This window comes from Pipistrellus hanaki (assembly GCF_964339955.1).
Source record: "Pipistrellus hanaki genome assembly, chromosome: 4".
Lineage (NCBI taxonomy): Eukaryota > Metazoa > Chordata > Mammalia > Chiroptera > Vespertilionidae > Pipistrellus > Pipistrellus hanaki.
Window position 1 is genome coordinate 80,436,625 of NC_140506.1, and position 25,661 is coordinate 80,462,285.

At 50.1% G+C, this 25,661-nt stretch overlaps 1 protein-coding gene across 3 annotated transcripts in view; it reads left to right on the forward strand.

The window, feature by feature from the left end:
* Positions 1–2,957: 2,957 nt before the first annotated feature.
* The window catches only part of MYH11 (myosin heavy chain 11), a 120,085-nt gene continuing 97,381 nt past the window's right edge, over positions 2,958–25,661 (forward strand). Inside the window, exons 1-2 of one of the 3 annotated variants that reach the window (XM_084881095.1) lie at positions 2,958–3,152; positions 15,836–16,197. In XM_084881095.1, the coding sequence (XP_084737221.1) occupies positions 15,853–16,197 (345 nt within the window). In that variant the 5' untranslated portion in view covers positions 2,958–3,152; positions 15,836–15,852. The remainder of the gene's footprint in view (positions 3,153–15,835; positions 16,198–25,661) is intronic. The other 2 variants (XM_084881093.1, XM_084881094.1) reach the window with 2 other exon arrangements.

Here is a 25,661-nt window from a genome sequence, read left to right on the forward strand (position 1 = left end):
TGATGAACCAAAAGATAGATATAGAGACAGTAAAGCAACAAACAGACTGTCAAATTACAGTGGGGAGGGTAGGGAGATCTGGGGAAGATAGATCAACCGAAGGACTTGTATGCATGCATATAAGTACAACCAATGGACACAAAACTCTGGGGAGGGAGGGCATGTATGGGGGGGGGCAATGGTATAGGTACACAGATAATAATTTAATAAAAATAAATAAATAAAATAAAAACCTAAGACTTTGCATCAGACAGATGGGGTTTGATTTGAATTCCTGCTCCACCCCTAACTAGCTGCCTTAGCTGGTTAAATCACCAAACCTGGTTTTTCAACAGCAAAATAGGAATGTGGGGGATTTTTAAAAGTACCTACTTGATAGGGTTGTTATAAAGATTAGGTGAGATAACGCAGTAGAATTCAGTGTTTGGCTACCAATTTCTTTAAGGAATCAAATGCAATCCCTTTGAAATGCCTCTGGGGAAAATGCCACCTCATACCATGAGGCCAGCAAGTTCGATTCTGACAGCCTGCTCTGGATTGTCTTTGCAAACGGAGGGAAGTTCCTCCTTCTTTTCTTCCCTGCTCACAGCATTTCTGTGCTCACGCAGGGACAGTTTCCATTCCTTTTACAGCCTAGACATTAAAAAGCACGTGGGGAAGCAGCCCATTCATCATTTTCTGAAGAACCTTACCCCTCACTTCCTCAGCCAGCTGAATACTGCCTCTTGCCTCTCTGATTTAGGCTCATTTGTGGGCAGGGGGGCTGGGCGTGGGTGTTTTGGGGTGAAGACCAGGTGAGCTGGATGCCGGCAGGAGGAGGAAGGGACCAAGAGGGACAGGAAGCCAACACTGTGGCCAGGACAAGCTCCCACTCACTATGACCCCAAGGCCTGGTGCCATTCTACTGGGCTTCAGGTTCGGTGAGAACAATAGCAACTAACAGGAAGCAGTGCACCGTGTTCATTTTACCTGGTCATCCCCGGGACTGTTGACAATTAGCCAGGAGCAGCTGACATCCTTCCCATTTTACAGGTAGGGAAACAGACACAGGGTTCAAGTTCCTTGCTGAAGGTCGCAGCTAGAAAATGGCACTGGCAGGTTCAAACTCAGCTCTTCTGGGCATTTCCCTTTAGAATCAACCTCTCTGGAGCCGAGTCAGGGCAACGGTGGGCTCAGGTCCCAGGGAGAGCTGCGCCACTCCTCTGGGACCTCAGTTTTCTCACCTGCAAAATGGGGGTATTTATAAAGCCCTCCCCTCCTCCCGACCATTATCTGACCTGTTCAGCTGGGGAGGGTTTTGTGGAATAAGACGGGCCATATGCCAAGCACAGAGCCTCGCAAGGGTCTTCAACTCCTTTAACCCTCTCCCCAATCCCTCTGGCTGGAAGTAGCAGCGACCCGCGTGGGCCTGGGTCTCTGCATCAAGCAGATGGGTCTCCTTCCCACCCCACCAAGGGCTGCCGGGGGCCTCGGAGGTCTTGGGTGTGTTGAGGGGTGAGTACCAGGTGAGCCTGAGTGAGGGGATGGGGAAGGGACCAGGAGGGTCTGCGGTGCAGAACTCTCCGCACTCTCCTCTGCGGCTCCTCCCGGCAGCCCAGGAGGAGGCCGCGCGGCACCATATTTAGTCACAGGGGGAGCGGGCAGCCCGGGCTGGTATGCGGGCCGGGAATTCCGCAGGAGGGAGCCCGCGCCTGCCCTTTTTGGGTTGTCTCCCGCCCAGCGCCCCCCGCCCGACCAGCTGGACCGGGGACCTCGGAGGAGTGCGTGCCGAGCAGCGGGGAGCGGGGCGCCCGGGCTGCCCGCGGGTCCCCGGCCTGGCGCCCGGCCAGCCCGCCGCCTGGCTTCCTTTTATGGCCTGTGTGCGTGCGTGTGACCGCGGGGGAGAGAGAGAGACAGGGGGACGGGAGCCAGAGACACAGAGACCTCACAGAGGGAGGGAGACACTCAGGAGAGACAGTGATGCCTCCGGGTGAGAGAGACCCAGAGACAGGGAGACCTGCAGGGGAGACAGGGAGGCATGTGAGGGTCAGTGAGACGGGGATGGACAGAGCGACAGCTCTGTACACAGAGTGACAAAAAAGGCAGAAGACAGAGAGGAAAGTGATGGAGAGAGAGACACAGCTTCAGACCATGAGGGGATGGAGAGAGCGGGGGAGGGGGGAGAGAGAGAGAGAGAGACAGAAGGGGTTGGTAGAGAAACTAAGGGGGAGGGAGACAGGGAGCAAAATTTTAGGCAAGAATTTGCAAGAATTTCCCGGGAGGGACAGGAGCCTCTGCGAGGGCGGGGCCCCGCCCGCGTTCTCTCCGGACCCCGACGTGCGCCTTGCAAACCACACACGTCCCCGCGGCGGACTGAGAGGAGGGAGCTGACCTGCCTGGGGTCACGGATGGAGCACCCCGGGGCCTCCACGGACCACAGTGGGGTTTCTCTTTCTTGCGGGTGGAGGAGGGGATGGCAAGTTGGGAAAAGCAAAAACTTCCCCTTCCCGCACACTTCCCAGCCAATTCATTCCCAGCAGTCCGGGGCTCCTGCCTTGCACTTTGCAAAGTTTAAAAAAAAAAAAAAATCCCCTTTTCTACCCTTTAGGCAACACGGCAGGCTCCTTTTGCAGACAGCGGGAGGCGAATAAAACGGGGAGTGGGGCGGGGACCTATCCACTCGACCCCCCCATCCCCTCCCCTCCCCTCCCCTCCGGGGTGGAGAAGCGGTTAGAGCCACTTGGGCTGACACTGAATCAGGGAAGCAATTCTCAGTCATCCTCCATAGACCTTGGCCACGCGACCCCTTTCGTTAGGGACCCGGAGTCTGCGTGACGGACCGGGAGCCGGGGGTGAGGCACTTCAGCGGGCGCCCTTGCTTGGAGCCTCGGCTTTGACCTCTGCGCGTCTGTCCCAGGTGCGCCCGAGAGCCTGGACCAAAAGCCCGCTTCTCCGGCCTGCAGGGGGCGCTGCGCGGCGGAGGGAGCCGCGCGGGACCCTCCCCCCTCCGCCCTCCTGGGCGGCCGCCCCCTTCCCACCCGCGGGCAGCTGCGGGCCTATAAAGAGAGGCGTCCTGGGCGAGCGGGGAGATTTGGACGCCCCTGCCTGGGAGGTGTGCCAGATCTGAGCTCTCCATCCCGTCTCTTCTCCGTCAGCCCCCCAGTGGGAGATCTGTAAGTAGTGTGGCCTGGTGTGGGGGAAGGGGAATGCAAGGGTCCTTCAGGGCATCCAGGGGCTGGGGAGTCGTGAGGATAGCCTTTGCCCTCCTCTTCAGGACTACGATGAGAGGGTGGGGGTTCACAATTTTTATTTCTCTCTGCCCATCACCTTAGGTTTCCCCCAAACCGGCAAGGATAAGTAGCACTTGGGAGGAACTTATGAAACACAACAGACCACACGCCTGGGCCCACCTCCAGGGGCACTAGAATCTCCAGAAAAACTTAGAAAGTAAAAAAGGGTCCCAGGTGATTTTTGTTAGGAGGCAAATCTTGGAGATGGGCTTCTTTACAAATCTCAGGGGTCCAGCCTCCCCGGCCAGGCTTCCAGCTTTTATTCTGGGCACAGAAAGGGTGCCGACGTCCCCGAAGGGCCATTCCCATCACGCAGTCACGCCAAGTGCCACTCCACCTGGGTTTGGAAACCCTGCTTGGTTCTGCTGATGAGAGGCATTAGCTCAGTTAAAAACACATGGGCACATACTCCCAGAGAGGGCAGTATTTTACCATCAGCCCAGCGGCTGTGCTTGTTGATAACCCGGGAGGAATAGGCTGGTTATGATCCAGTTCATTTATTACAGCCCGGTTTCCTTCTGGATCCCCTTCCTCCAAATTAAAAAAAAAAAAAAAAAAATCACCCAGGTTGATCCCAGGGGCCCCCAATGCCCAGACTGCTGCCAAAGTCCACTTTTGCCTCCATGACCTGCAGGTGCATTCAATAAGATTGCGCTGGGACTTTCTGCAGAGCAGCCCGTGCGAAGCGGCTCTCACGCCTCACAAACGGGCAAAAGGAATGTAGGGCCACTGCTTGCTTTAAGTTTTCTCCCCGCGCAGAGAACAGTTGGCTGGGGTTTTGCTGCTCGAGGAAAGGCACCCTTCAAAGCCATATTTGTCAAGAACTAAAAGAAAAATATTTAGAAACCCGAGACAGGGAGCGATTAGTCTATCTAAGAACTGATAGACTAAATTGCAAACTGGCCAGGGTTTATTTGGCAAAGGGAAGTCAGGCCGGCTGTTAGTAAACTGCCTTGCCTCGTTTTGTTCTGTTGGGTGCAGCCTCCTTGGTTTGTTTGGTTTCCCGAAAGCTCCCGTGGTGGACTTTTTATGGAGAGGGAGCTTGACAGTCATCCGATGGCGTTTATAAAACAGGGTGCTGGGTACCCGTGGGAGGAAAAGCAGTCTTCTTTCCAAAGTCGCTACCACTTGATGGAGCACTTAGCACTTAGCGCCAGGCGCTGTAACAGTGCTTGACTTGACGTATCTCATTTAATGATCGCAACCACCTTGTCAGGGAGGCATCCTGATGCCTGATTAGTATTCGAGGCAGCTGAGGCTCAGAGAGGTTCCATAACTTGCCCGGGATGACACAGCTAGCAAGTGGTAGATGCCATTCCTGGGTCTGTCTCATGCCAAGCCTCTACCCTGGACCCCACCATCCTTTTTTCCTTTATCACGAGCAAAACCGTTGTCCGAGTCGGGTTTCTTGTGGGACCAAATGTTTCCGAGAAGGCAAATGTTTACCATCTTCTCTTTGAGGAAAACATAAACTGACCTTTTGTGAGTTTAAAATAAAAGGCACCGTGGTAATCCACGAGCCTGAGGACCTCAGGGGGGCTCTCACCCCGAGAGTCCAGAACGTGAGCCAGCCGGGTCTCCCCGGAGAAGCTCCGGGCGCCCGCCTTGTGTACACCATGTTTTTTATTCTTTTATTTTTGTGTCTGAAATAGACGTGTTATTCCCTACAAGGTAGTTGTTATCATTACATTTCTGCGCGAGGGCCGAGATTGAGGCGAACATGCCCATGTATGGAAGCATTTTCCACGGGGCCATCCCCAGCCCCCTGGCAAATGAGCCTCCCAGTGCAGCTTTATTGGTTGGGGCTCCGGGGAGCTCTCTGCCCTCGTCCTTCCCAGTCAGGACCCAGTGGAGCGGCCCAGAGGAGAAGGCATTGGGGGGAAAGGGGGTTTAGTTTTTCCCACTCTCTTATTTGGAAGTTTTATTTTTTGGGGGGCAGGGTGTTGTCTCCTTTCCCCAGTAGGATGGGTCCAAGCAGGTGGCTAGGAAGCTTTGGCACACCCATGTCATTCTCACCGGTATAGATTAGATTTTTTTTTTTCTGGAAAACCAAGTCCAACTTTAAATCCATTGGAATCCTAGACTGGTCACAAGTAAAACTCAGCACCCTCCACACCGAGGCCTTCTCAAACCTCGGTTTTCCTGTCTGTAAAATGGGCGCTGTTTTATAACCACGGAGGGTGAGTACCTTGCCCAAGATAGCTAGCCAATGAGGAAGACGGAATGTGGCCAAGGGAGCTCTCTCTAACTCCAGAGCCTAAGGGGTTATGACCCCGTTGGGAGGATTAAATGGCATGATGCCCACGAAGGGCTGAGCACCATGCCTGGCCCCTGGCCAACGTGAGCGGATGGTTATTTATAGCACACAGGACCAGAGGCTTGAAGGACCTTGCCTAATGTGGCACAGCGGGTACTTGGCAGAAGCAGGAAGCCTGCTGTGTGGTCTATGCATGAAGAAGAAATGTTCTCAATCTTCCTTCTGTGTAATCTCTTCATACACCCAATCTTTATGGGACCCAAAGGCGGTGGTTGAATGTTCTGTTTTAGTACAGCCGCACTTCCTCCTGTGTCAGGAGCGTGGCAATTCCAGCCACCTTGGCCCATCCGAGGTTGGTTTATGGCGGCCGCGGCACCCTGTGAGAGCTTCCACCTGTGAGTGGGAGAGGCCGATCTGGCTCTCCCTGCGGCTCTCCTGCTCTCTGAGGTCTCCATCCCGACCTTAAAGCACGTTTAACCACAGTCACACGTTGGGAGAAGGCCAAGCGGGAATCGGAGAGAACTTTCTGTGGGATCAGACGGTGCAGGGAGGAGCTGGTGCTGCCGGTTGCATCTGCAGGAGGAAGGCGGGTGTCTCTGACTACGCCAGCGATGCAGGGGCTCAGGAGGAACAGTCCTCATCAAAGTCCCTAGGACGGGACCACGGGGTCGTCACTGGCTCTCTCGGCTCACTCCTGCAGGCGTGGGCCTCCTCCCCTCCGCTGGCGCAGCCGCGGCCGGCGACACAGGCGCTCAGAAGGGGCCAGTGCCCGAGGCCGCCGGGGGCATGCTAGCCATTCCCCACTCTCCACGTAGAATGCCTTTTCCCGCCTCCCCCTACCCCACCTGCCATCTCTAGATGTCATGGCTAATGTATTCTTGTGCTTCTTCTAAAACTCTCCTCTGTTAAATCTTCCTTTTACACACAAATATCGGCTTTCCATAAATTAAGCTTCGGTCTATATAATTACATGTTGTTTTTTTTAAATATATATTTTATTGATTTTTTTTTTTTTTTTTTACAGAGAGGAAGGGAGAGGGACAGAGAGAGAAACATTGATCAGCTGCCTCCTGCACACCTCCCACCGGGGATGTGCCCGCAACCAAGGTACATGCCCTTGACCGGAATCCAACCTGGGACCCTTCAGTCTGCAGGCTGATGCTCTATTCACTGAGCCAAACCGGTCAGGGCAATAATTACATGTTTTTTACATCTTTCTATATCAGCACATTTTTTTTTTTTTTTTATGGGCCGCATGACCCTACATTGGATGGAAGTAGAGCATCTTACTGAAATAGCCCCTTATTGAAACAACCAGTCCCCCCCCCTCCCCCCATTTCTTATAAACAGGACTCCAGGGAACATCCTGTGTACCTATTTTTGTCTAATTGTATGAGTGTGTCTGTAGGATAAATTCCCAGAAATGCAATTGCTAAGTTAAAGACCAGGCACATTTAAAATGGATAGATATTGCTGAAGTGGCCTCCAAGGACATTGTCAATGTAAACTTCTCTTGGTCACATATAAGACTGTACATTGGTTTCTAAGCTGTGCGGTGCCAGAGTGTAAGACACAAAACCCAACGGGGCCTTCGGGCCAGAAATGACCAGTTCTCTCTACCACCAAAGCATCCTCTATAAGAATTACCATGTCTCTTGCTAACCATGCTCTCTTTGTAGGGAGGAAAAAATAATTTATTAATTATTTACACATTAAAATAACTTCCTTCTGTAGTTACTTTAACAACAGTATGCAAATGAGTTAGACAGATGGTATAAGGCAGTGGTCAGCAAACTCCTTAGTCAACAGAGCCAAATATCAACAGTACAACGACTGAAATTTGAGAGCCAAATTTTTTAAATTTAAACTTCTTCTAACGCCACTTCTTCAAAATAGACTCGCCCAGGCCATGGTATTTTGTGGAAGAGCCACACTCAAGGGGCCAAAGAGCCACATGTGGCTCACGAGCCACAGTTTGGCGACCAGGGGTATAAGACAACATTGAATTGGCAGGTTCACTGCTCACCTTTTTACTGTATGGTGAGGTCAGGCTTCCTTGGCAGGACATGGGAGATGATCTTGGAAGATGGGGAGGGGCTGTGGTGTGAGGCCATGGAGCTGAGGAGACATTTTCTGCTAAGAGGAGATTGGGTTCAGACAGATTTGGGTTCAAGTCCTAGCTCCAGCTTTTGCAAGCAAAGGCCTTTAGTTTACTTCTCTGGACCTTGGTAGTATTTTAGAAATAATAAATAATGCCCACCTCGCTGGACACTTATGAGACAGGGAGAGATAATATCTACAATAATAAAAGCATAATATGCTAATTAAACAGGACATCCTTCTGGACACCTGTCCTTCTGGACAAAGCTGCAACAGGTGGGGCTGCGGCAGAGGCTCCAGTCATGGCAGCGGCAGCGGGTGGCGCCTGGAGCCAAAGCTCTTGCACAAATTTTGTGCATCAGGCCTCTAGTCTATACTAATAGAAGGGTAATATGCTAATTATTTTCCAGTCGTTCAGTCCTCCACAAAGCTGGAAGGAGGTGGCGGGGGCCAAGGCAGAGGCAACTAGGGGCAATCAGGCCAGCTTGGGAGGGCAGTTAGGGGTGATCAGGCTCTCAGGGGAGGGAGGTTAGGGGCGATCAGGCTAGCAGGTGAGGGAGGTTAGGGGTGATCAGGCAGGCAGGCAGGTGAGTGGGTAAGAGCCAGTGGTCCTGGATTGTGAGAGAGATGTCCAACTGCTGGGTTAGGCCTGATTCTAAACCGACAGTTGGACATCCTTTGAGGGGTCCCAGGTTTGAGAGGGTGCAGGCTGGGCTGAGTGACCCTCACTCCTGTGCACAAATTTTGTGCACTGGGCCTCTAGTATATAATAAAATTCCTTGCCTGATACCCCATGAGTAGAAGAGTTCTCGCTGCCTCGCAGGGATAGTTTGGGGCCCCGAGAATGGGTGCATCTAGGGAGGCCAGTCCCTCTCCTGCTTCCTTCTGCACGCTTGGCTCCTCCCACACCTGGGGCAGACCCTGAACCAATTTCTCCACTTCACAGGCCCTTTTGGCTGGCGGGTTGTATCCTAGATCAGGCCCAGAGGCTTTTATTTTGCCTACGTGGCATTTACAATGTGCCGTGATTTCACCTAAATTCAGACTTTGGGTCCATTGAAAGTCTGGCATACAGGCCCACATCCTTGCTGGGTGACAGGAGTGGGAGTCAAGCTGCCACCCTCTTTGGAGAGGGTGAGAGGGCTCTGCCCAGCCGGGTCTGGCCTGGGTCACTCTGCATTGCTCACCTGACCCTGGAGCTATTTGAATCCGTGTCCAAAATCTTGCACCAGTGGCTTGGCAGTAAAATCCTGAGGGGAGCTGTCGACCAGGCCTGATGATGTGCAAATCCTACACTCTTTGGGCTCTGGAGTATTTTATTCACTTTTCATGAATGCAGAAGCCAAAAGGGAAAGCCCTTTCCGCCTGAGGTCCTCTGGGGAAAATAAAATTGATGTTAAAACAAGCTAACGCCGTTGACCATTCTCAATTGGTCCAATTTCAATGCTTTGATCTAGAGTCAGATACCGTAAAATGTTAGAGCTAGTCCAGCATCTCCCCGCTAACTCACAGAGAGGGAGAGTGACGTGCTCAGAGTCGCCCAGCGAGATTGGAGCAGAGCTGGGACTTGTAACCCTGAGGCTAAGGACCAGCTTGTTTGCGCTCAGAGTGAAGCCAGGTGTGGTTGGGAAGGAAGCCGGGGCTGACACACTCAGCGGCGCTAACGCCAGCAGTGACAGAGTCCTTTGCTTTCGCTGTAACGTTTAAGGGCAGCCCTTGCTCACGAGCTGTACTTTGTATTCGTTAGTCCCGGGTCATAATCCTGGAGGTGTCCTTTCAGCCCTCGCAGCTGATGCAAGACATATTTTTTTTGGTTGTATTTTCGGCTGTATATTTTGCTGTTTTTCCTGACTTTCAAGGCAGCTCACCAACACTGCAATTAGAAAGAACCCAATACATTCAATAAAAAAGGAAGCAAGAGAGTCTTAAAACCTAAAAAAGGAAGGAAAGAGCCTACTTGGTTGTCATTCTGCTAGGAATAAATAAAACACTTCTCAAAGCCTTCTTGAGAATAATCAGCTACCATTCAAAAACTTGTTATAGTTGGGAAGTAATGTAGGTGTGCTTGGTACTACTGAACTGTTAAGGGGAGGCGAGGAGAAGGGGGGCTTGGAGAGGAAGAAACGGGGTGCTGGGGGCCTCCTGCAGGTTTGCCCACCTGGACAGCTGTCTCTGTCGGTCTGAGGTGACCGTCCGCAGCTGATGCTCTTGGCTGGTGTTGATGAAGTAGCGACTGTCCTCAGCTTTAATTGTCTTGTTACTCCAGCACAGTGGTTCTTACTGGGGACAGTTTGCCCCCCAGGGGACACCTGGTGACGCCTGGAGACATTTCTGGTTGTCATGAGCAGGAAAGGGTACGCTGCTATCATCTGGTGGGTGGAGGGCCAGAGATGCTGAATGCACAGGACAGCTCCACCCCCACCAGAGAGTTGTCCAGCCCCAATGTCAACCCATAGTCTTGAAGTGGAAAACCCAGCTCTAAATGAAAGGCCACCGCAGGGAGCAGCAGGCCAGGTTCTGCTTCCCTTCAGCATGGGAGAACTCTTCCCAGGACCGCAGTCTCGGACCTCTGCTGCGGTTTGGCAAAGCTACTTTTCACCCCGCACGGCCCCACCGCATGCCTGACTGGACCCTGACTGCCGGGGTGTCCCCAACTCAAGGTTCTGCGTGCATGCTGAGGCAGGTCCTTAGAACAATAAAACCGAGTTATTCGGAGCCCTCAAGTAGCCAAGTCTGATCCATGCTGCATTGCACAGGTGCCTAGACTTCCTTCAGTCCTCCGGTCCTCTGCACGTTTCCAAGAAGGCGGACAAAGCAAGAGAGACCACTTTGAAAATACAGTTTTTTAAATGGGATTTCGCCATATCTAGCTGTGCCACAGTGGGCAACTTACTTAACCTCTCTGTGCTTGTTTCTTCATCGGTAAGTCAGGTAATGGCATCTCTCCAGGGGTTCAATGGGATAAAGCTGGCCCTCAATAAATTGTAGCAGCCATGCTGACTGATATTGTACTTATCATTTTCGAAGCTCGCTGAATTTCCTCAAGGGCAAATCTGTGGGATTTCATCAGTTTTTAGTGGGAAAAGGGGTCTGTGGCCAAATGTTTGGGGGAGCTCTGGGTTCAAAGGAGTGAAATATATTTTTCTCCGGGACCTGGGATGCCCTGGTAAGTGTTCTGCCCTCAGTGAGGGGGAGGGGACAGGGAGCACTTTTCAAATGGATTTGACTACAGGCTGTTTTTTAATTTATCTTTGAAGAGTGTCTTAACCTCCCTAAATCCCTCTCCACCCCACCCCAAATATCCCAAGGGACGGGGTTCCACAGAGCACACTCTGGGAAACGCATGGCTAGGGCGAAGCCAAGCTCCTCTTTCCTCTCCCTTCGTTCCCTGTGACCAAAGCAGATGGCACACGTCGTAACTGTCACAGGCATGAAAGCCTGGGAAGCTAGCCAGATGCTCGCTCTCCTTTTTTGGACAGAGACCGACTCTTTGCACTTGATCTTGTTTGTGTTTTTTTAAATCCTGGATCAGACAGGCTTCCTGGCCATGGGGAGTCCTGGGCCCTTTTATTTTTCGGTTGTATTTTTTGCTATCAAGGCAGCTCACCAACATTGCAATTAGAGCCCAATAAATCCAATAAAAAAGGAAGCAAGAGTCTTAACCTAAAAAAGGAAAGAAAGAGCCTATTTAGCCATCATTCTGCTAGGAATAAATAAAACACTTCTCCTAGCCCTCTCGGGAACAATCAGCTACCATTCAAAAAGTTGTTATAGACTGGGAAGTAATATAGGTGTGCTTGGTACTACTGAACGTATAACTAAATGATTAAGGTGATAAATTTTATGTTCTGTATATTTTACCACAATTAAAGATAGAAAGGAAAAGGAAAGGAAACCGAAAATTTTCATGGAAGTGCGGCCAGGGGAATTTTCACACCCATGCAACTGGCGCTCGGATTAAGACAGAACATCAGCCCCCCTTGTCCCACCCTTCCAGTCATGATGCATCGCCATCAGTTTTCCCTGGTTTTGAACTTCATATAAACAAGAATCACATGGTGCGTCCTCCTTGCATCTGCCTTCTCAACGGTGTGTGTGTGAGATTTGTTCAGATTGTGGGGTGCAGTTGATTTGCGTCCCATTTTGAATGTTTATTATGTGCTAGGGTAGTGGTCGGCAAACTCATAAGTCAACAGAGCCAAATATCAACAGTACAGCGATTGAAATTTCTTTTGAAAGCCAAATTTTTTAAATGTAAACTTCTAACGCCACTCCTTCAATATAGACTCTCCCAGGCCATGGTGTTTTGTGGAAGAGCCACACTCAAAGGGCCAAAGAGCCGCAGTTTGCCAACCACAGTGCAGATGTCTAAAAGGATCAGTTCATTCATTGCAAATACTCCACTGAGCTCCTGACAAGCCCATCAAGCTTGTATACATAGTATACGATCAAGCATGGGTTCAATTCCTAGCTCTGCCGCTTTTCTGCTTGCTGTGTGTCTTGAGGCAGATTCCTTCGCCTCTCTGAGCCTTGGTTTCCATATCTGTGAGATGGAGCTTATCATAAAACCTAACTGCAGAGGCTGTGGTGATGTCATCTGGTGTTCCTGCGTGTGAAGGACTGAGCCCAGGGCCTGGAAGGGGTCCTGCAGTGTTAACCATCACTGTTGGGGTTTGACATACAGGCCAAATGGGAGATGGTGCACTATTGATGATGCATACAAGTAGGAGGTAGTTTTATACATTTTATATGGAAATATTTTTTTAAGGAAAAATGTCAAACATGCAAAAGTAGACAGAACAGCATAAGCATTTATCAACACCTGAGCCAGTCTTGCTTCCTCTCCACCCCCATTCATTTCCTCCCTGCCCTGCTTATTTTGAGATAAGCCCAGGTTTATCAGTCCCTCTTATCAATATTTCCAAATGTCTCTAAAAGGAAAGGACTCTCTAAACAAATGAAATCACAGTACCGTTTTCACACCAAAGAATTTCACAGATTTCCTTATATAAACGACAGTGAGTCAACGTTCAAATTCTCCCAATTAGCTCATGAAATTTTCATTTGGAGGACTTGTCAAATAAAAAAAATAAAAAAAAATTTCCCCCAGCAATTAACTTTTAATTCTTCAAAGTTTTCCATTTAAGGGGTGGCTTTTTAAAAGTACAGCATATGCCTTTATTTGTGCGCTGGCCTGGATGTGTATGTTGGAGTGTGGGGCGTTCTTTCTCTGCCTCTATCAGTGTTTAGCTCCCATTGTACTTGTCTGAATTTTCCATTATGAGAACTTCCAAACATATTCGAAAGTAGAGGGAATGGTGTGACACCTCAGGTACCTGTCAAGTTCAATCATTATCACACCTGAAGCGAGTTTCATTTCATCATCACCCTCCTCCCATGTCTCTTATGATTCCTAAAATCCCTTCTAACCTATAGGGTCCCCTGTTTTTTTTTTTGTTTTTTTTTTTTTTTTTTGTACTTTGTTACAGAAGCTGAGTCATCTGTTCTATGCCTTTCCACCTTCTGGACTTCGTTGCATGCCCATGACATTGATCACTGTGTCCCCTGTGCCCTGCGCTTTCTGTAAACGGGGGTTAGATCAGAGGCTCTGTCAGCTTCTGTTCTTTCCTTTTTGTAAGAACATTTCATTGGTGGCGGTGGCACTTCCTACGGCATTCCATCTGGAGATGTGTCGTATCTGATCGATTCTTTCTTTGTGTGATGTTAAGGTGCATTAGTAGGTTTGGGTGGTGCCAGCCTGGCCCAGCCATCATCAAGTTCTCCACCTGCTTCCCCTCTAGCTCAGGGGGCCTGAAAGTGTGGGCTCCAGACCTGCATCCGCAGCCTCACCTGGCTTCTCTCGCTGAGCAGAATGCTTTTGAGATTTGTCTATTTTATGGCGTAGTTTGTTTCTTTCTATGGCTGAGCATTAGAAAGAAATATATCCTAAGTATATCTATACAGCCAACAGGCATATGAAATGGCCAGACAAGGGGACTCTATGGAGACAGATGGATCAGTGGTGGCCAGAGGTTGGAGGTGGGAACAGGGAGTGACTGGCTGCAGATCGGCAGGAGGGAACCCTTTGAGGGGGTGATAAGAATGTTCCACAATGCATCATCATAAGGAACACACAACCTGAAAATCACGGAATTGTACATTTACGGTGAGGATGTGAAGCTTAAATAGGTTTAAATTTTCCATGTGATGGAAATAACCTTTGTGTGGCATAAATAGAAGTCCAGGTCTTGAGTTTTCAGTGGAGTTGTAGCATTGTGTTGACGGGATGCTCTAGGCACCTGCCCATGGAAGGCCACGTAGAGTACATGTGGGTTTCGCTGTCCCGAGAAGCATTACAGTGTACGTGTGTATGTTCTTGCACATCTGATAGCGGGTACCTGTCTCCTTAGGCTAAATCTCTAGCAAGCAACTGCAGGCCAAGGAGTGTGCATGGATTTAAGGTTCTTCCATCCTGAGGGCTATGAGGCCAGAGGCTGGTCTCCTACACTCTTGACAGCACTGGCTATTATCCATGGTTTTCACCTTAGCCAAGCTGTTAGGTGAAAAATCAATATCCCATTGCTTTAACTTGGGTTTCTTCATTTACTAGTGAGACGAACACCTTTTCCTTATGTGTATTGGCTAATTCAAAATATTTTTAAAATATCAATTTTTATAAATGTAATAAAGTTATAAAACTATAAATATGATAAAGCTACCTAATAGAAAGCACATTTATGTTCACAATAGCTAAAATGTAGAAGTAACCCAAGTGTCCATCAGTGCTGCATGGATACTTCCAGATGGAGAGATACACAAATGTGGCCTCTCTGTGCAATGGAATATTACCCAGCCTTACAAAGGACAGGCTTGTGACACACGCAGAACCATGGATGAACCTGGAGGACACTATGCTAAGTGAAATAAGCCAGTCACAAGCAGACGAATACTGTACCATTCCACCTATATGTGGCACCTGGAGTAATCAAATTTATAGAGACAGAAAGTAGAATGGTGGTTGGGAGGGGAGGGAGGGGAATTATTGTTACTGGGTACAGAATTTCTGTTTCGCAAGGAGAATGAAGAGTTCTAAGGGTGGGTGGTGATGGCTACACAGTTATATGAGTGCACTTAATACCACTGAACCATACTAAAAATGATGGTTAAGATAGTAAATTTTATCTTCTATTATATTTTACAATTAAATTAGAAAAAATATAATAGAAAGTAAAAATCCCCTTATCAGTGTACTTGATATGTGCACATTTCTCCACTCATTTGGCTACATGGAATCTAACTATTTTAAAATAAAATGGGATATTATACCTACTGTTTTACAATCACCCCTTTTATTTCATTTTTGAAAGCTTTACTGAGAAAAATTCGCATACCATATAATTCATCCTTTTAAATTATAGCCTTCAATGGCTTCTAGCATATTCCCAGAGCTGTGCATCCATTGCTGCAATATTCTAGAACATTTCCATTAGCCCAAAAAGAAACCCTGTACCCCTCAGGTGTCACCCTCTAGTTCTCTCCCAGCCCCTGGCAGCCACTAATCTATTTCTATGGATTTGCCTGCTCCTGACATTGCAAATAAATGGAATCGTACAATATGTGGCCCTTTATAACTGGATTCTTTCACTTGTAATCTTTTCAAGGTTTATCCCTTTTGCAGTATATATTAGTACGTTATTCTTTTTTAGGACTAATATTTCTCATTTGGCTAAACCACATTTTATTCATCCATTCATCTGTTGATGGACATTTGGGTTTTTTACACTTTGGGGCTATTATGAATCATGCTTCTATGAACATTCCCATACAAATTGTGGTATGGATGTATTTTCCAGTTCTCATGAGTATATACCTAGGCGTGGAATCATTGGGTCATGTGGTAACTCTGTGTTAATAAGACTTGGATATATCTTCTTCCTATGTCAACACAACGCAGACATATTTCTCGCTTCTTAACCCCCGGGTAGGCATTTCATGGCCTGGAAACGCCGTGGTTTATGTATCCAGGGCCATGTTGGTGAACACTAGGCAATGATGCGGGTCTGTTTTTGAAGGGCTGATTGTGTCCATTCATTGAGGGACATCAACAGTACTGCAGGGGACAACCATTTCTTCAGATGGCTGACCCCAGACAGGGTGAGGTGCGAGCGTAGCTCCGGCCCTACTCTGACCCTGTTGCCTTCTCCCACAGGGGACCGACCAGGCACCATGGCGCAGAAGGGCCAGCTCAGTGACGACGAGAAGTTCCTCTTTGTGGACAAGAACTTCATCAACAGCCCCGTGGCCCAGGCCGACTGGGCTGCCAAGAAGCTGGTCTGGATCCCCTCGGAGAAGCAGGGCTTCGAGGCGGCCAGCATCAAGGAGGAGAAGGGGGATGAGGTGATCGTGGAGCTGGTGGAGAACGGCAAGAAGGTGACGGTGGGCAAAGATGACATCCAGAAGATGAACCCACCCAAGTTCTCCAAGGTGGAGGACATGGCCGAGCTGACCTGCCTCAACGAAGCCTCCGTGCTGCACAACCTGAGGGAGAGGTACTTCTCAGGCCTCATCTATGTGAGTACCCTGGGGCCGCTGGTCCCTCTTCCTGGCCTTCTGCACCCGGAAGGGGAGAGGTGTAGGGACGTGTTCAGGGTGCAGGATGGGAAGGCTTACCGAGGGCAGCTGTGTGGTGAGATAGAATCATTCAGACCTGGGTTCACGTCTCAGTCCCGCACTTCCTAGTTCTGGGGCATCAAACAGGCTGTTTTGCCACGTGAAGCCTCAGCTTTTCTCTCTGTAGAATGGGGATAACCACCCTTCCCAGGTGAAGGTGGTGCAGAGATTCCGCGTGATCACATATGCAGAGTGCCAAGGCACATGGTGAACACGCCATGGATTCCCATGAAGTAGTTCCCTCTCTTCTTCCATCTTGTAGATGGAGCTCTCGTGCCCTCCTTGGGAAGGCTGGTGCCTCTGGCAGCCAGCTGGGAGGGAGACACGAGGACCCGTGGAGGCCTTCCCTGTCACAAGTGGGAAGGCCCAGTTCGACCGGGACTCCTCTGGGTCAGCTGTGCCGACCAGAGTGAGCCAGAGCTGCGCTGTCCAATATGGTAGCCACCAACCGCATGTGGCAACCTACACTTAGATAGAAATTAAATATCACTGTCCAAAAAACTCATGTCTTCAGCTGTACCGGCCACATGTCAAGGGCCCCACAGCCACCTGTGGCTAGCACAGGGGAAAATATTTCCACCACCACAGACAGTTCTGTTGGACTAGAATGATGGGGTTGGGTGACTTGGAGGGTGCAGCTTCCCTGTGGGGGTGGAACAGGTCTCCAGGGCATAGAGGGACATGGTTGCCCTGGTGGCCGACGGTTGGCAGAGGGTCCCCCCCCCCAAAATCCCAGCCTTTGTCTGCCTGGCCTCTGACAAAGTGTATGCTGATCCCCAGGACAAATCACCTGATTTCTCTGAAATTTAATTTCCTTCTCTGCAAAATGAACACCAGGAGAGTGCCAGCCTCACAGAGTGGTTACTCTAAAGAGAAAGTACTCTGCACCTTGGAGGTGCTCAAAACGCAAGGTGTTAATGTTATTATTATTATTTTTAAATATATATATTTTATTGATTTTTTTACAGAGAGGAAGAGAGAGGGATAGAGAGTTAGAAACATTGATGAGAGAGAAACATCGATCAGCTGCCTCTTGCACACCCCCTACTGGGGATGCACCCTCGACCAAGGTACATGCCCTTGACTAGGATCGAACCTGGGACCTTTCAGTCTGCAGACTGACGCTCTACCACTGAGCCAAACTGGTTTCAGCATGTTGTTATTATTATTAGTGGCTTTTATTATAATTATTTTTGTTATGGCCATTCTTGTTATTACCAGTCAGATGACCTTGTACCTTTGCAAACTTGTGGGAACAGGCACTTCTACTGTTATGCCCTCTGGCCCTGCCCTGTACACTGTGCCACGTGAAAATCACAAAAAGCCCTTTGTCATCTCTCAAGATGTCCTGCAGATTTTTTTCCTAATTAGGAAAGTAAGACACACTCACCACAGAAGACTTGGAAAGTTTAGAAAAGCCCAGAAAACACAAACCACTCCCTCTGGAGTGACAGCTGCGACTGTGGCGGTGCCTTCTCTGTGACAGTGGTTCGTGATTGCTTATTGAGAGCCTCTGCACATGGGTTAGAAAATTGCTCTTTCTTCCATGCACAAGTCTGGACTGAGCACCCCCACATCTGTCATAACCCCTCACCTCAATACCCTTCTTAAAAACCTTCACCCGAGGATGTTTGATTTTAGAAAGGGGGAGGAAGGGAGGGAGGGAGGGAGGGAGGGAGGGAGAGAGAGAGAGAGAGAGAGAGAGAGAGAGAGAGAGAGAGAGAGAGAGAGAGAGAGAGAAACATCGATTGGTGGCTTTCTATAAATTCCCTGACCAGGGATCGAACCCGTAACCTTTTTGTTGTGTAAGATGACGCTCCAACCAATGGAGCCACCTGGCTGGGGCCCCCACACGCTTTGAAGGACTGTGTAATCTCTCCCATGGATGTGCCATCATTGGTGATCCATTCTGCTGATAGTTCAGAGCGGGTTTCAGTGGCTTTTGAAAGGGGGAATCGGGGGAGCGACTCATAATTACGTAGATTCCTCCTCTAACTCAGGTTCTATACTTTGCCACACTTTATCTCATTTAATCAACACAACCTCCACTGAGTAAGGATGCTTGTCCCATTTTACCGGAGATCAAGCTGAACTTCCGAGTGCTGAAGGCCACCCTTACTTCTCTTCTCTAATAAAGGAAGTTCCTTTAAAAAAAAAAAAAAAATATATATATATATATATATATATATATATATATATATATATATATTATTGATTTTTTACAGAGAGGAAGGGAGAGGAAGAGAGAGTTAGAAGCATCAATGAGAGAGAAACATCAATCAGCTGCCTCCTACACACCCCCTACTGGGGATGTTCCCACAACCAAGGTACATGCCCTTGACCGGAATCAAACCTGAGAACCTTCAGTCCTCAGGTTGTCGCTCTATCAACTGAGCTAAACTGGTTAGGGCAGTGGTTGGCAAACTCATTAGTCAACAGAGTGGCAAACCACAGTTTGCCGACCTCTGGGTTAGAGCAAGGAAGTCCCTTGTCTGAGGGACTCCTTGTATGGAAATGTGTCAGCCTGGGGCTGTCAGTTCACGAGGGACATTTCTAAGGACACCAGTCTGCAGGGAGCTGGAGGGAAAATTGGGCTCCTCCAGACCAGGCCTCTCAGCCAAGATGTGTCATCTCCATCCAGAGAAGTCGAGGACCGGCCTATGTATCAATCTCACCTGCTGTCCTCTGACACAGTGTTTGAGCCAAAAATAGAAATCAGGAAAAAAACTAAAGGAGGGGTTTATGAAGGTATCAAGACCCCGAATGTCTTCTGAGAGCAGATTAAACACGGAGTCCAAGCTTCACAAGCCTGCCGTGTTCCTCCGGACAGACTGGGTGACAAGTGTTTCAGCCTGGTGACCATGTGCCTTCTGGGTTGATTCTCTCTGGTCTGTGTAGTCACTTAAGTAGAAACCGTTTTTCATGACCGAGGAGATCAAGAAAGAGAAGCGGGGGATGGAGGGCAAGTTTCCCTGCCCGCGCACTATGGCGGACGAACAGGTGGGTGGCGAGGTGATGCTAAGGCAGGTGGGAATGCCTAACTTTGACCTCGGTGATGAAGAGAACTTTCCCCTCTGTTCTGCAAGGCTCACCTCAGAGACTTGGAAAGTTCTAAAAAGCCCAACGTTGAGAAGTCCTGGCTGTTGTCTTGTCCTTCTTGATCTGAAAGTCTGTAGGAGCCACGGGGTCCTGAGTTGCCACCGATGGTCCATGGCACCTGTGGGGGTGTGAATGTCGTTCTGACCCCTGGTCCAGAACGGGTCGTTGGCTGGATTCTCTCTGCCTGGAGTTTTTCATAGCGATGTAGCTGTCAGCTCTGTCCCTGGCTGGGGGATGGGACAAAGGTTTCAGGTGGCGGGATGTCACTGAAGGTGAGACTGTCTCAAGTCCTCCCCAGGCATTTCGCCCGTGAGGATGCCGGTGAGAGCAGAGCTCATGTCCCACACGGCACAGGCAGTGACCGAGGCAGAGAAGCGATGTGATTCACTGGGAAAGTCCCCTGGCCTGCCCCAATGTCACGTGTGTGTGCTCTTCCCTCTCCTGCCGCTCTCTGTGGGATACTGAGGAATCACAGGTCTGTTTCCGGCCCAAGGCTGCTTTTATTTTTCATTAAGGGGAGGAAGATAAGGCACATCACATGCAAATATAGAGCATGGATTCTGAAGCGATACCTGGGTAAAGGAAGGGGGCTTGTCCATACGATGGAATGTTACTCTGCTTTAACAAAGAAGGAAAGCCTGTCATGTGGGACAACATGGATGAGCCTGAAGGACACCGAGATGCTGAGTGGCATGAGCCAATCTTAGAAGACAGATTTCATGATCCCACGTGTGTGCAGAATCTCAAACAGGCACCTCAGGGGGCCTGAGAGCAGGATGGCGGCTGTAGGGCTGGCAGAGGAGGACACGGGGAGTTTCTGGTCCATGGGCGTGAAGTTCCAGTTGAGCAACTGAATAACCTTAGGAGTCTGCTGTACTGCACTGTGCCTACAGCCAGCGTTCCTGTATGTGCATGTGACACAGGACCTTCCCTCCTACCAATGTTTAAGTGTTTTTTGTGGGTTTTTTTTAAGTTTTCCCTAAAACATGTCAGTCAACTTTCCTGTAGTTCTGGATAATGTCCATTTTGTATTTTAGTTGTATTTTTTTTAAATTGTTGTGCGAGGCTGCAGTTAGGCGTTTACCTATGCTGCCATCTTGGTTTCCTCTGGGGGAAACATGTGATTCTAAACTCGGTGCCAGTGAACTGGCACCAGGGAGCTTGTCAGTCTCGGAGAGTTAAGGAAGAGTTTGCACACATGTGCATTCTTCCTGGGGGCGAAGGAGTCTTTGCTTTCATTAGACTCTCAAAGGCGCCTTGTTATCCCCAGGAATCTGATGGCAACTGCTCTTCATTTCAGACTTCCTGTGTTTATACTCATTATTATTGCCACTGCTATTACTTTTTATGTAGGAGAGAGGCACTATCATTGAGCCCCAATTTGGCAGATAAAGAAACTGAGACTTAGGAAAGTTAAATAACTTGGTGAGAAACAGCGAGTCTTAAACCCAGAGAGGCTGGCCCCAGGACTAGCGCTTTTAGCTGCTGTCTCATTTAATCCTTCCTGTGAAACTATGAGACAGAAGCCACTGCTCCGTTTTAGAGGCCACTGAGGCTCAGAGGTGTCAGCTCCTTTCCGGGAAGTGGGTAGAGCTGGGATTCAAATAAGGCCTGTCTGCCTCCAGGGCGGAGTGAGTGCTTACGATGGTAAAGGGCCCTAAGGTATCAGGACGCTTAGAGTGGGATGGGATGGGATGGGATGGGATGGGGTGGGGTGGGGTGGGGTGGGGTGGAGTTGGGTGGGATGGGGTGGGGTGGGGTGGGGTGGAGTTGGGTGGGATGGGGTGGGGTGGGGTGGGGTGGGGTGGGATGGGATGAGTGGGGGTTGGGGCCGGTGGGGATGGTGTCATGGGCATCATTAGCTTTGAGTTGGACAGTTTTAAGTGCACAGAAGGAAGGAATTAACCAGAGTGAGTGACAAAAAACATTGAGTTAACTTGACATATAAAAAAGAAAAGAAAAGACACCAGTTTCAGGCATTGTTTGAAACAGCAGAGGACCTAGCACCCCTGGACCCAGGCTGCCAGGGAATAGTTCCTACTAAATGGGCTGTGCACTCTATTTTTCTACAACACGCCCCCCCCCCCCCCCCCCCGGCATCTCCTGTGCCCGGAGTGAGTGTTGGTGGCCATGGAGCACTGCCTGTGTTCCCCCTCACACTGGCCCGCTTCACGCACATCTCACTGAACTCGGCCCCTGGAGACAGTGCGATAGTCCCTGCACTCAGCCCCTGGGATTTGGAATATGATCCAGAGCAAAGGGGAATAAACCTTCCTGTCTGTTGGGTCTGCAGGAGAGGAAGGGAGAGGGAGCGAGAGAGCAACATCAAGTGATGAGAGAGAACCATCGATCGGCTGCCTCCTGCACACCCCCTGTTGGGGATTAAGCCTGAAACTTAGGCATGTGCCCCGATCTGGAATCGAACTGGTGATCTTCTGGTTCATCGGTCAACGCTCGATCACGGAGCCATGCGGGCTGAGCTCTTTTTTTACTTTTAAATATTTTCATTGATTTTTGAGAGAGAGAGAGAGAGGAAGAGAAACATGGATGTGAGAGGGAGACATGTCTATGGGCTGCCTCCTGCATGGCTACTACCAGGGATTGAGCCTACGGCCCAGGAATGTGCCCTCACCAGGAATCATTTCCCTTCCGTGGGACAATGCCCAACCTACTGAGCCACACCGGCCAGGGCTGGGATCCCCCGTCATTAATGAGTCCCAACCCTTTTCCCTGGAGGTACATGTGATTAACAGGGTCATGTATGCATATGCACATGCATAACCAGATACCCCCCCCCCCATCACTTTATGTATGTCTCGCAGCTGGCTTTTTTCACCTAACCATGTCTTGTGGCTCTTTCTGTGTCTGTTCACACTGATCCAGTCAGACTTAAATATTTTTTAAATGGACAACTATGAAATGAAATAGTATTTAGAGGTGTTTATAACTTTCCCTTCATCCCCATTCTTCCCCTTCCAGTTCCCCTCCTTAGAGAAACCACAGTTGCCAGTTTCAAGTGCCGCTTTCCAGCTATATTTTATATACAGCAAGTGTACGTATATGGGCATGTGTAAACGTGTGCGTGTATATATATTCTTTTAAAATATATATATTTTATTGATTTTTTTTACAGAGAGGAAGGGAGAGAGAGAGCTAGAAACGTCGATGAGAGAGAAACATCGACCAGCTGCCTCTTGCACACCCCCTACTTGGGATGTGCCCACAACTAATGTACATGCCCCTGACCGGAATCGAACCCGGGACCTTTCAGTCTGCAGACCGATGCTCTACCACTGAGCCAAACCGGTTTTGGCTATATATTCTTTTAAACAGCAGCAGGCCATAACTGGTGAACATTTAGATGGTTTCTCGTCCTTTTTGCTGTTAAAATCAAGGCTGCAGCAAAAGCGTAGTCATGGCGGACCGTGTTTGTCCCTAGACAGACTTGGAAGGCGTGACATTGCTCTACAACTTATAAAGGAGGTCTACTTACCCATCTATAATAGTAAAAGAGTAACATGCTAATTAGACCGGACGTCCTTCTGGATGACTGTCCAGACGGCCAGGGCTGCGAGGGAAGCCCGGGCCCGGGTGCCAGAGGGAAGCCTGTGCCAGCAGCCGGGGGAAGGAAGGCCGATTCTTGCACGAATTTCCGGCATCGGGCCTCTGGTTGTTTTATAGATGGAGGAGAGTTGTTGGCTCAGGGGTTTGGCCACTTACTGCAGGTTACACAGGTAATGAGGGCAGTGGTTCTGTCCCACCCAGGCCCGCGTGACTTAGAGACTGCGTTCCGTTCACCATCCACCGCTGTTCTCATTGCTGCCCGGGCTGTGGGAGCAGCGCCTGCTCAGGGCTCCACGGCTGACCATATAAAGTGTCAGGGGAAACTGGAGTCCTTTCCTAATACGGTCACAAGAGGGAAACCCTGGGCCTGCAGCCGGGACCTGCTGGTGGCACCGGGCCCTGACATGCAGGCGGGCAGAAGGGAGGCAGGGATGTGGAAACCTCTGAACTTGACCAGCTGGAGAGGAGCTTGTGGGGACGGGGCAGCAGACACACAGCCAACTGAGGTGGCCTGGGTCGGGCCAGGTTAACCCTGGCCCATGGACAAGGGGGACGGAGCCTCCAGGTTCCACAGCCCCTCCTGCGTGGGGCGTGCTGCCGCCTGCCCGTTCCTTCCGCTCGGGTCCTTGTGCCCTGGAAAGGTTTGCTGAACTGAGCAGAGGGTCAGACCTGCTTGGAGGCGTGCATTAAGTGCCTGCTGTGTGCACAGCTCTGGGAGGTGTCCCAGCAAACAGGAGGAAAGTGACAGACAGCCCTGCATCAGGAGCGGGCGATGGAGCTGGGAGGGCCATGCCTGCCTTCCTTCTCTCTTCCGTTCATTTTGTTCAGCAGGTGCTCACTGAGTGTCTGCCACGGGCCCCGCCCTGGGCCGGGGCTGGAGAAGGATGGTGCGCAGCTCCCAGTCCCAGAGCTGACATTTAGGCTGAGTCTTGGAAAACGAGAAGGAAATGGCTGTGGGAAGATGGGGGCCGGGGGAAAGGCATTCCAGGTGGAGGAACAGCACATGGGAAGGTTCTAAGGTGGCAGAGTTTATGTCATCATGAAACTAAGGGAGAACAGTTTCTGTAGTCAACTAGCATTTATTGATTGCCTACTATATACTAGGCACTGTGTTAAATGCTTCATGAGTACTGTCTTCATAGATTATAGCAAATTTATGAAGGAATAGCTACTAAGTCTCCCTGCACCCTCCCTCTCTCCCCCACCCCCGCCTGAGGTTCAGAGACTTGCCCAGGGTAACTCAGCTAGAAGGAGCAGAATGAGGGCTCAAACCAAGTCCCCAGTACTCAATTCTGTGCCCTTCATCACTGCCCTTGACTGTCTCCAGGTGTAAGACTTGGGGTGTGGTAGTGGGCAGTGGGTGTGGTCCTGGGGGGATGGGCAGAGGTGGAATTGGGGCCGGTGCCCTTCGTTCCAGTGGTCAGTCCTTTGTTGGCGCTTGCTCTGTGGGAGGCCCCGTGCTGGCGACCAGCACACAGACGACTAGGACACACAGCCCCCATCCTGAAACAGCTTTGCCACTCACTCAGCAAACATGTACTGAGCACCTACTGTGTGCGGGCCCAATGCAAGGCCCCCGGTCACAGAGACGTAGCAGCGCTGCCCCTGCTCCTGGGAAGACTTGTAGTTGACTAACCTCTTGGCAATCCTTTAGCAAGCATTTAGTAAGCACCTACTGGATGCCAAGGCCTGCATGGGGACTGAAGAGGAAGAGGAGGGGCTCCCTGACCTCAGGGCACTTGTTTGCAGGGTGGGTGGCTGGTGTTTGCAGGGTGGGTGGGAGGGCTCCAGGCAGACAGTGGCCTTGGCTCATCCATGCAGCACCCCAGCACCCCTCCCACCACTTGCCTCTGCAAGGGCCCCAACCCTCTCACCATCACTGGCTACACCTCTATGCACTAGCAGTACCAGAGCGCATGCACCGAGCGGTAACACCACAGGTACCTGCCCTGCATTTCAACCTCTTCATCTTTCCCCTGCGCCTCAGTGCCTGCTGCCCCCTGAGGAGAACACCTTCTTGTCTGTTAAGACAGCCGCAGGGAGTCCTAACTGGTTTGGCTCAGTGGATAGAGCATCGGCCTGCAGACTGAAGACAGCTGCAGAGAGCACGTTCCCCCAGAAGTTTTTCAGAGCACCCCAACGTGCATTGGGGCCCTCTCTTCTTTACTCCCCTAATCCTCTGGGCCCCACTGGTGCTCTTATAATGTTTTTTTTTATATGTTATTATTGAGAGAGAGAGAGAGAGAGAGGGAGGGAGAGAGAGAGAGAGAGAGAGGAAGGGAGAGGGATAGAGAGAAACATCAAAGAGTTTAGAAACATCAAACTGCTGCCTCCTGCACACCCCTTACTGGGCATGAGCCCAAAACCTGAGCCTGTGCCCTGACCGTGAATCAAGCCATGACCTCTTAGTTTATAGGTCGGTGCTCAAACATTGAGCCACACCGGCTGGGATATGATGTTGTTTTAAAGGCCCTCACCCCCCTTCTGATCTGTGGGCTCTCTGAGGCCAGGGGCTATTGCTTGTTTATTTCCAGCATCTAGCATAGATCTGTATACAGTAGGTGCTCAATAAACAGCCGGTGTATGTTCAGATAGGCCTTGTGTTGACCTCATCCCTGCCCTGCTTAGGGGAATGGTAAGGAGCTGGCAGATTACTGCCTCCTTTACCACCAATCCTGTGTCTCATGCACCACCCGCTCCCT